We start from the raw sequence: 11,348 nt of genomic DNA, 5'->3' as shown, positions 1-11,348 counted from the left end.
GATTGTGGCTGAGAAAGCCTGCATTACACCAGCCCTGCAAAGTGCCCTAGTGTTATACTGATTTTGCTAGGAGAGGGACTTAGAGCAGTGTACAACAACCCTGCAGTGCAGTTCAGTGTTGTCATTCAGTCTCCCAATCTGTGCTTTTTAAAGAGAAACTGGGGGCTGGGGGCTCACTTTGAACTTGATTGTGGCAGCAATACCATGAATTAATGGAGAGGTGAAGGGAGCAAGAGAAATAGAGCATTTTAGTTGCAGGTGAAAGATACCAGCTGGCACCAGATCTATATGTTTCGTTATTTAGCTAGAGCTGGGAAAGATACCAGTTCTGATATCTTGGTGAACCACCACCACTCGGTGTAGGCAGTACTGAGCTGGATGGATCAGCTGTATGGCCTGATCCTGCAAGGTGCTTTCTATGGCCAGTTCACTGTGAATGGGAGTTGCAAAGGGAGCCTGCTCTTGCAGCCTGCTCTTGGTTTTCTGGAAATGTGAAATAATGGAACTTCTGCCTGGAAGTCATGCAGTGGGGCCCTCTGATCCCTTTGCACTACTCCCGGATGTCCCCGTGGGTTGGATGTGGTCACTTAGCATCACAGGCAAATACTTCTCTGTGTGTGAGATGAGGCACGTTCCCCTCTATTTCACATGTTGCAGAAAAGGAACATTTACATCCAAAACATATTCTAAACTCCTGACTCAGATAAACCCACTTGTATTTAACAAACTGAATGCTAATGGGGGGGGGGGATGAAGATTTGTGTGTGTGTGTGTGTGTACAGAAATCAACTAGAAAATCCAGCACATAATCTAGCAAAAATCAAGCACTTTTAAAGTCCCCAGACTGAAAATCTAGAGAAGCTTCTGCCTACAAGCGTAGACTAGCTTTCCTTAACCTGGTGCCTTTTATGATTTCTGCACTACAATGTAGCCCCAAATATCTGGAAAGCACACAGTTGGGAAGACTGATATAGACAATACTGAGGCACGTGAAGTAATTGGTCTGACTAAGGTTTTTACCTGTGTCCTTGTCTTTATTAGAACCAAAATGTAGGAATACTAGAGGAAACTACAGACTACATAATCCCACTCAATCCAAAAATATTTTGGGAAAGATTTATTGACTACTGCATGTGACGATCTACAGGTGCTTAGATTTACTGTGTTAGCTACAAAATAATGAATTGCTTTGTACTGGGAATCTCCATTAACTCTGCCAGTAGATGATTGTATGAAAGTATTTAGAAAGTGCCCTTGTAAACCAAAGTGGCATATTCATAAGGCATCAAGGAGAGAGAATTCATACTCAAACAGATTAACTGAAATATGTATTTCATTTATAGTGCTTTAAAATACTAGACTGCCAGAACAGTGTTCAGCATTATACATTATTCCCTCTTATGTAAAGATCATGTACACTTGTACTACTTGAGTTTGTTTTATTTGATTATGTACATAGTTTTAAAATGTATATATATTTTTAAGTGCTACATTCAAATTCAGTCTTCTTCAGTCTGGTGCCTCCTGATGTTATGTACTACAACTCCCATCAGCCCTGGCCAAAGCCAGGGATAAAGTTCTTTGTTTTCCAAATGCTGCTCTGCACACACAAAACTCAAGGAACAGCTAGCAAAGCTGCCCTTCCTGACTTCTGCTCTTCCTCATTAAAGGGCATTTTCAGGTTGCCCAGATGAGGATGGGGGTGGGTGGGAAAGCACACTTGTCCTTCCTTCAAGGTAGATAGCAAGACTCTTCACATGACTCATTTCACTCTCTCCTCTCTGCCCTTTCCAAAGCAGCCAAGGAAGTCAAACCATCACAGCAGCCACAAACATCTCAAGGAACATTTCCCAAACTTTGGATTGCCCAGGAGCAACCCTTGCTCCTAATTTAAACTTCAAGGTACATTGCACTCTGTACTCAATAAGATGTGTAGAGATGGGACCCACAACAATACGCTTGCAGGGTGGAGTGCTCATGTGCAGCTTGCTTACCAGCCAGCCACCAGGCCCTTCCTGAGAGGACTCCATTCCATTCCCTCCACCACCCACTCAGTTTTTGCTCCCAATAGACACTGAGCATTTTGTGGCTGTCGTGCACACCCAATCCTATTTTGGAGAGTCTCAACCCCCGTAGTTTTTTTTCTCCTCCAATTTTTTCGGTACTTTTTCAAACCTTGGGAACCTACTGAGACCTCCCCTCAAGTGCCTGGGTGGTGCTATTCCAGCTTCATAAGTATCAGCACCCAGAGATTGGATTTGCAATTACCGGTAGTTTATACCACATCTTCTCAAGCAGCTTCCAGGACGCTGGGCCATAAGCCACCCCACCCCCATCAGTTGTAGGATAGGCAAGTCAGTCAGGGATGGGACTATATCATATGCAGTATGAGCGAGTTCCAGTGCCATTTGCTATCCCTTCCCTTGTAGCTGCTCCCCCTATACTGGTAAAAATGGAGGTGTCAGTGCAGCATGATGACCTTCTCAATATGATGGTGGTGATTGTCCCTTTGATCCTGCCCCCCCACCCCAAAATACACTGCTTGTGAACTGCACAACCTTCCCTTGTCCTCTGGCAATCTAGAAGTGCCACAGAGCTTCACAAACGAATTTATTTGCAGCTCGTTTGCATGCCCAGCTCTCTCTTTGCAGTGGGCAAGTGAAGCACAGAGATCTGAGCAGCCAAAAGGCAGCGAAATGTGATCAGCTTCATAGTACTGCCTTATGCTGGGGAGAACGGCAGAGAGATTCGGGAATATAAGGAGAAAAACAGTTTAGAAACAGAGGCTGATCTCTCTCTCTCTGGTAGTGGCACTTTTTGCTCTCTCTTTTTGCTGAGGAGCCAGTGGTTAGGAGAATGCAGCCTAATGATGCAGGAAATGGACAGAGTTGCTCAAATAAGCCACTAAACCAGGAAGGAACAGTGACGGCTGATCTGAGAGTTTTTGGGTGCTGATCCCAGTAAAGGTAGCTAAACTCGCTTCTCTGTATTTAATTCCCACCTTGCAAAAGAGACTAGAAAAAGAAATACAGTGTATTCAGGTCTCATGACATTTTTCATTTTTACCTAAAAGCTGCAGTGGGCTCAGAGCACAATTGGATAAGCAGCACTGAGAAAGAGCTTGTAGCACTCATCAAACACACCCTGCCCCAAAGGCCCAAGTAAGCTTCCATTGCAGTGCTAATAGCAGCTTTAGGCATCAGGGAGGGGTGATTTAGAGCAGGGAGATGACTGCCACTGTTCTGTCCAAAGCTTTGGGCACCAGGGAGGGGACATCAGAACAGGGAAAGGACACAAGGCAAAAGGACTCTCCCTCCCTTCCACCAGGATGGACTTTGACAATATGGCGCCCTGAGCAAGGTCAAAAATTGCCCCCCCCCAATATTTCTTATTTTCACAATAATTCCTTTTGGTATAAGTTGCTTTTTAAATTTTGTGCCCCCTCGGCTCTGCGCCCTGTGTAAGGGAACCATCCACACGGCCCTAAATCCAGCACTGCCTCCCCAGTGCCACTCCTCCAAGCGAACTAAAAGCCTCCCACATAATAACCTGGCCACAGATCTTGGCTGCTGTGGCCCCAGTCTCTATCATAGAAAGTTATGAGTGCACAAATTATTTTTGCTGAGAGAGCCCTGCCCACACAACTCTGCGTAGCCTCAGAGAAATGACTCTTGCTGGGGATCCTTTCTTGGTCTCCTGGAGGGAATTCCCACCACAGCCAAGTGGCTGTTTGCAAGTCTGCTCTGATTCCCAACATCATCACCATGATAACCTGTGCAGTCTCTCCCCTATCCCTTTTGATAAAAAACATTTTGACAAACACCAACAGCCCAGGTTAAAGTTGCAATACTAGCACATGCTTACTCAAAAGAAATGGGTGTCATGCTACACAACTGAGCAAAAGAAATCTGGTTCTAAACCATCCTCCTCCCCGCCCTCAAAATATTATTTTTAAAATAAATAGGCTGACCTTATCATACGGCCAGATGCAGTAAGAAGTGGGGGGGGGGAGAGCACCCACCCTAAACTTCATTTACATGACTAAAGTAAAAGTAACATTTCCCATAAGGGTCACAGCCAAAACAGAGGTGGTGTTGGGGAGAAATAATTCTGTAAAATATAATTTAATATTTTTCATTTAAAGTGTGTTCAGAATGTATGGTGAATTGTTAAAGAGAAAGTTTACTATATCTGTGTTACCTTCCACAAAGCATTGTCACAGGATTACCTGCATCCCTGTCTCTGCAGCCTGAAACACTGAGTATTTGGCTCAATTCATTAGATGCAAGTTAAAATCTCATTTAAAAAGGGACCTTCTAATCAAAGCTGGATCCTGTTGAACAGGTGCAAGCCTCTTCTACCAGCACATCTGCAGCCCAAAACCAAAACGCATTCAGCAAGTCCAACCATGTTCAGTAAAGCTTACTCCCATGCAAGCATGCAGGGGCATGGATCCTTAACAGTACAACCCTAGGCATGCCTACTTAGGAGTAAGCAACATTGAGTGTCATGGGATTTATTCTGAAGTATGAATACACAAGATTTTGTCCAAGAGCATTTTTCTGTCCAATCCCATCCCCTCCCCACTATAGCATACAGATAAAATAATCTGGTATTACATGCTTTTGACAGTCAGTTAAGAAACAGTCATGTGAAACCCCTTTGCTCACATGAAGTCCCAAAATAATAGAAGCCACACAGACAAAAAGGGTTATGGCAGAATATTTTACATTTTATTTATGACTTTTAAAACCAGGATATTTAAAGTCCTGGATCTTTGTTTAGCTCCAAAAATACACCATATATAAAAACACATTGATTTCCAGGTATTCACACTTAAAAGAAGACAAACTCTTAAACATTTTTACTACCTGATACTAAGAGGATTCAGAATTGGCACTTAGGTAAAAATTCAGTGCTGTTTCTTTGGAGGAGAAGCACCAGCTGGCTAAAAGTGCTTACTGGGACTTGGGATCCTAAGTGGGGGGCACAGACAAAACAGAACCGCCTCCCCTTCACTCTCCAAAGAATGGAAACTCCGCACAGACAGAACTCGGTGCAGCTGGGACCCCAGAGCCCCACCTCTGCACCTCCAAGTCAACAACAAGCGAGCGAGACTCTCTCTCTACCTGCCTTCAGGTGGGAATCCCAGGCAGGTCATACTTGCTGGAATTACAGAAGCAACTCCAAAGTTGGCTTTCACTGTCAAGGAAGCCAGCGGGATTATTACTTTTTCTTTTCAAAGAGACAGGACACCACTAGTTCCAGCTGGTGAGATGGCAAGGATCGAAGCAATAAAATACAAAATATTAATAATAATAACATTAATAAAAAGAAGGGTCAGCAGACACCGAGGGGACCCCTTCTTGGCTTTCACAGTACAGAAGGCACAGGTGGGATCAAGGAAAGGAGGGAGAGAACTTGGGAGGGTTAGATCAGTCAATACCCGCATCCAGAAGTCCTTCAGTTTGGGGGTTTGCCACCATTAGCATACAGTGCAGGCCAAAAATGCTGCTCTTCGCTTGGGTAGGAAAGACCCCTCCCATCCCAAAGCTGCCTTCTGGGGGGACCGTTTCCCTTTGAGTCCAGAATTTCAGTCCAGGGTGGGGTTGAACAACGTGGTAATGGAGAGAAATCATGCCCCCCCTATCCTTTCCCCAACCTGCCTCTCAGCCTTGTTAAGGTGGAGGTGGAGGGGGAATTCTTTTTGAAAAGTAGCAGCAGCAGAATCCCCCATTGCACACTGCTTCCCTCCTCACCCCGAGAGACTCCCCAACCCCCGAAGCATCAACAGGCGCGTCAGTAAAACGTCTCTGCTCCTTCCATTCCGCCACAAACTCGCTCCAGTCCGATTTCTGGAAGCTTGAGAGACCGCCGAGTTTGCACCAGGCAGCCCAGGATCTGCCAGGCACTGACATTCCGGGGCGGCGGGGGCGCAACCGATTTCAAAACACCACCTGGCAAGTCCTGGGAAGAGTTCAGATTTCAGGAGAAAGACCCTACCAGGCTGTTGTCGGGGTCCTCCTCCCCGTCTAAGGCACAAAAGTCCCTGCGCATTTGGCTCTGCACCCTGCAAATGGGGCCAGACTGAGGGATTTTTTATTTTATTTTAGCCCCAACGTAGGTAAAGGGGTTGATTTGCTCACGCGCCCCCGGTGTGCGCCCCGGCACCTACTTGCGGGCAAGAAGGGCTCCCACCATAGTCTGCGCGCCGCAGCTTCCCCAGGCGAGCGCTTCAGAGCCCTCGCTGCTGGCAAGAAACACACAGAGAGAGAAGCTAGGAGAGAGCACTAGCTAGCAGCCCTTCTCGGCGGCGGCGCGGGTCGGAGTCCGGCTCCGTCGGGGCGCGCGCTCAGGCGCAGCTGCCCATGGCCTTGACGAGCGAGCTCTCGGGCAGCTGTCGGAAGATGCCGCGCAGGGTCTCCAGCTCTCGGCTGAGCTGCTCGACGCGCTTGCGGAGCCGCTCGTTGTCGTTGCTCAGCTCCAGCACCTTCTGCTGCGTCTCGGCGTTGCGCTGCTTGGCTTTGTCGCGGCTCTTGCGCACGGCGATGTTGTTGCGCTCGCGGCGCACGCGGTACTCGCTGCTGCTCTTGTCCAGCAGCTTCTTGGACTTGCCCGACGACGCCGCGGACCCGCCGCCGCCGCCCGCCGCGTGGAGCCGGTGGTGCGCGTGGTGCGGGTGGTGGGCTCCGCCGTGGGGGCTGGGCGCCGGCGTGGGGGGCGGCGTGGGCTGCCCGCCGGGCTGCAGATGCACCGTGGTCTGGGCGCAGTGCGCCACCTGGTACTGGAGGTGGCTGCAGTTGGGCCCGGCCGGCGGCGGGTAGAGGGCGGCCAGCGCCGCCGCCTCGTCGTCCTCGTGGGGCTCCTGCTTGATGAGCAGCGGGCGCAGGCCGGGCAGCGCCGGTCCCCCGGCCAGGCGCTCGTAGGCCGCGCCGGCCTCCAGCTTGTCCGCGTAGCCGTAGAGCGGGCCGCCTTGCGGGAAGCCGACGCCCGGCATCGCGGCTCCGACGCCGTACTCCAGGCCGGCCTTGGCGGCGCGCTCCTGCTTGTTGTGCTGGAAGAGGTCGGCCAGGAACTCGTCGTTGAAGGCGCCCGGGTCGATGTAGGCGCTCAGGTCGATGGAGTTCTCGTGCTCGCAGATGTCGGGCAGCTCCGAGGCCGGGTAGCCGTAGGCGCCGGCGGCGGGCAGGTGCGGGTGCGCCCCGGCGGGCGAAGCGGGCTGGTGGCGCTGCTGCTGCTGCTGCTGCGCGGGCTGCAGGGCGTGCGGCTGGAGGGCGCTGCTCTGGGGGGGCCGCGAGTCCGCCTCGTAGAAGTTGCCCGACTCCATGGAGTAGCTAAAGCGGGCCGCCGCGGCGCATGGTGGGGGACCCGCTGGCTCCAGGCTGAGGCTGCACAGGCTCCGCCGCTTGCACGGATGAGTCTTTCCTACTCCCTTCGGCTCTCGGCTTGCTCCCGGGCTGCCTCCTCCAGCCCTCGGCCTCCTATTTATACCCCCCGCTTCGCAGGCAGAGCCGGGCATCGCCCTCTAGTGTCCAACCTCCTGGGAACTTTGACCGGCCTCGCCTCCTTTCGGCGGAGCTCGGATCCCCGACGGGGCCTCCCCGGCTGCCCTGCCTGCCTGCTTGCCCGCCCACCGCCTCCTCCTCCGGGCTGCCTGCCTGGACGGGACGGACGCCAGCACCCTGCAGAGGGACGCGCACCTGCCTGCCTGCCTCTGAGGACCCAGGAGCGGCTTCATAATGCACATCGGAGCCGGATCGTTTGCTTCCTCCCACTCCACGCAACACGCATACACACGTTAATCGCAACACGGTTCCTGTCCCTTTCGTGTCAGTTGTACGCTGCAGCACACAACTGCGTGAAATGGATTTTTGGAGCCTAACTACTACACTAAACGCGTGTTAACTAAGCGCCGTCCCCAGTACGTTCTCAGTATATCAGTTCATTCTGAGAAGCACCTTTGAGGAGAAGGAATTTAAATAAGAGAAGCAGTCCGCTTGTGTTGGGAGACCGCGGGCGCGATTACCTTTCTGCTGGCAACCTTTCTGCTGGCCCCCCCTCCCCCCCCAAAAAAGTGCTCCTGTTGTCACGATTCTTCGGGCATCACTGAAATCTCCCCACCCCATCTTGCCCCACTTTAGACAGACACGCATTTGCTTCTGTTCTGATTTGAAAAGCGGGGGAAAGGCAACCCAGGCACCGAATCCATTCCACAGTGCAAGTATAACCATGCAGCTTGGATCTCGGCCAAAATGTCTTTTTATTTTCTAAATTGCCAGGCAGATTAATACTGTCCAAAGGGTTTAACAACCTGGAAACTCAGATAAGGAGCTCTCTGAAGTGCCCAGGGAAGTCCAAGGTACTTTCAGTGTGCATTCCAAGAGAGGTGTGTGTATGTATGGCTATGTGTGTGTGTCTGTGCACACCTGCCTGGAGAGAGAGAGAGAGAGAGAGAGAGAGAGAGAGAGAGAGAGAGAGAGAGAGACCTTCTGCCCTTTTCAGAAACGTTTTCCTTGTAGTTACAGCCTTTGCAGTTGCAAACATCACCATCAACAACAAATAATAACTGAGGTGTAGTAGAGGAAAATCCCCCAACCTGGTGCTGTCCAGGGGCTTTGGATTTGGATTAGGTATGGGAAGACTCAAGACAAGGATTGAAGAGATGGGGCTTCAATTCCCCCTCATTCACTTAGGGATGAAGTTTGCCTAGCCTACCTTACAGGGTCGTTGGAAGGACAGGAGGAAGGACCATATTCACTTTCATGAGCTCCTAGGGGGAAAGAACAAGTAGAAATATGATAGATATAAAATACAAAATTTATGACTTTGGTTCACCCTTTCTACCTTTGAATCAGTTGCAGCCTGAACCTAAATGCATGTACTGAGACTGCAGCCTTAACCCCCCACACCAGGGATAAGCCCAATGGAATTCAGTCAGCCTTACTTCTGAGTAGGCATGGCTAGGGTTGCACTGTTACTCCCAAAGAAGCATGCTTAGAATTGCAGTCATTTTGCAACTTAATTTTGCTTGTTTACTTTGAAATAAGTCCTATGGAGTTTATTATTTGTTAGTTTGTTGCATTTATGTTTACATCCAGACAGCTCAAGGTGGCATATGTAGTTCTTCCTCATTTTATCATCACAACAACCCTGTAGCTTAGGCTGAGAGACAGCAACTGGTCCAGGGTCACCCCGGGAACTTCACGGCAGAGTGGGGACATAAACCCTGGTCTCCCAGGTACTAGTCCAACATGCTAACAAACTGCACCACACTTTGAGTCTTTTTGCAACAGCACAATGAGAGCGTTTTGGACCTCGCTTGACCAATCCAGAGCAGGGGGAACCAACATGGTACCCTCCAGGTTTGTTGGATTCCAACCCACATCATCCCCAGCCATCGATTAGGGCTAATGGAAATGGGGAGGGGGGCACCATGTTGGCTACCTCTAATCAAGAAAACCGAAGCATTCTGTAATCTCATGCCTAGTCCAGCAGACTATTTGTGAGATGTACGTTCCTAAACGGAATGCCTCCCTTGTGGAATTGCAAATTAGCAACTGGGATAGACAGACCCACCTAACCCTCAAAGCCTTTCCTCCCTCAGATTGTACTTCCAGACAACTTCAAGACTTCCCTCTGTTCTTTTCTTCATGCTGATGACAGGGCTGAGCTGTAGAAGGCAGCCTGAAGCAGGTCCAGATCAAAGAGCAATGAGGAACTCAGTCCCACAGGAGGCAGTGATGGGCTCCAACTTTAAAAGGTTAAGGTCATGGAGGTGAGGTCTATCCACCAGCAATGGTGGATATGCTCTACCTCCATGGTTGCAGGCAATAATGCTTCTGAATACCAGTTGCTGGAAACCACAGGTGGGAGGAGTGCTCTTGTGCTCATTGCCTGCTTGTGCGCTTCCCACAGGCAACTGGTGGGCCACTGTGAGTAAAGGATGCGGAACTAGATGGGCCACTGGCCAGATCCAGCAGCTTGTCTTACATTCCCATGATATCAGAAGAGAGGAATAACACATGTAGACCTTGTAGCTCAAGCAGAATTTGGCTAGAAACCCTTTCATGATCATTCATAAGCCAAAGGAGGAGAGTTGGATGGATTCAGTTCTGAAGGTTCTTAGCTGAGGAGTTGCAGTGACTTGGCTCACCACCTGGGGCAGCAGTCGGCAGTTCCTGAGAAAGCGCACTTGTCAGATTTTGGTACCCAATGCAATACTTTCTGGACACGTACAGGTGCCTGATGCTCAGTCCAGCAACAACAAATAGGGTAACAGAATACATGCTTTCACCAGACATAGTCTTGGTTTCAATCTCCTGGTTATTGGTTTCAATAACCAGGTAGCAGGCAATGTGTAAAAGACCTCTACCCAAGATCCTGGAGGGTTGCTGCTAGTTAGAGCAAATGATTCTGGGGTTGGCTACCCCAGAATGGGTGTATGTTTTAGCTGCTTCACCTATCTAAAAGGCTCCAAACATGATCAGACTCATCTGTCAAATGTGATGAAGGCCTGGAGTTTGATGTGAATTTGCAGCTGTTTGTGTCCCTGTGCTACTGGGTCCCGTCCCCCCCAGTGTCTATTAATTTTTATTCATTTATTGCATTTATATCCCACCTTTTCTCCAAGGAGCTCAAGGTGGCATACGTGGTTCTCTTCCTTTTCATTTTATCCTCACAACAACTCTTTGAGGTAGGTTAGGCTCAGAGACTGTGATTGGCCCAGTGAGCTTCATGACCAAGTAGGGATTTGAACTCTGGTCTCCCAGGTCTCACCTCACCTCAGACCCTGAATCAGAAGCAATATTTGTAAAACTGAAGTTTAAGTCCTCCCACTGACCTAAGCTTGGGAAAGTAAAATAGCAACACCTTTTTTTTCCTTCCCCACACAGGTGCATGGAACTGACTGATATCATAGCCAGCCAAGAGGGGATTAACCCTACAAAATTTCAGAAAGGTAGATCCATGGGTTTCTGTGCTAATCAAGAATATTTAAAAGTTGTTTTTTGCTTAACTTTAATTGTACATCACTTAGAAAATCTATATTATGAGGTATATAATAAATATGAATATTATTACTTATGAGGCTAGGAGAGGATCAAATGAATAATGATTTAACAGGCTTAATTTGGGTGTGGCGTTTCCGTGTGCTGCGCTGGTGTTGGCTCGCCAGAGCAGCTTCATCACGCTAGCCACGTGACCCAGAAGTGTCTCTTAAGTGAGATGAGCGCACAACCCTAGAGTCGGACACGACTGGCCCGTACGGGCAGGGGTACCTTTACTATTTGGAAGTGTGTTAACTAAATGCTCCATCTAAATGGCAGTTTTAAAAAATTGGCAAGCAACAG

At 49.3% G+C, this 11,348-nt stretch overlaps 1 protein-coding gene across 1 annotated transcript; it reads right to left on the bottom strand.

Moving 5' to 3' along the window:
- Positions 1-4,711: 4,711 nt before the first annotated feature.
- CEBPA (CCAAT enhancer binding protein alpha) lies at positions 4,712-7,617 on the bottom strand. The gene is given in 3 exon segments (XM_081922793.1): positions 4,712-7,451; positions 7,453-7,477; positions 7,480-7,617. Coding segments are annotated over 3 exon segments (1,164 nt in total). The 5' UTR covers positions 7,520-7,617; the 3' UTR covers positions 4,712-6,352.
- Between the last annotated feature and the right edge of the window lie 3,731 nt (positions 7,618-11,348).

This window comes from Podarcis melisellensis (genome assembly GCF_964234715.1).
Source record: "Podarcis melisellensis genome assembly, chromosome: 8".
NCBI lineage: Eukaryota > Metazoa > Chordata > Lepidosauria > Squamata > Lacertidae > Podarcis > Podarcis melisellensis.
The sequence above is the reverse complement of the archived record's forward strand: the minus strand, read 5'-3'. Positions and strand labels throughout refer to the sequence as shown.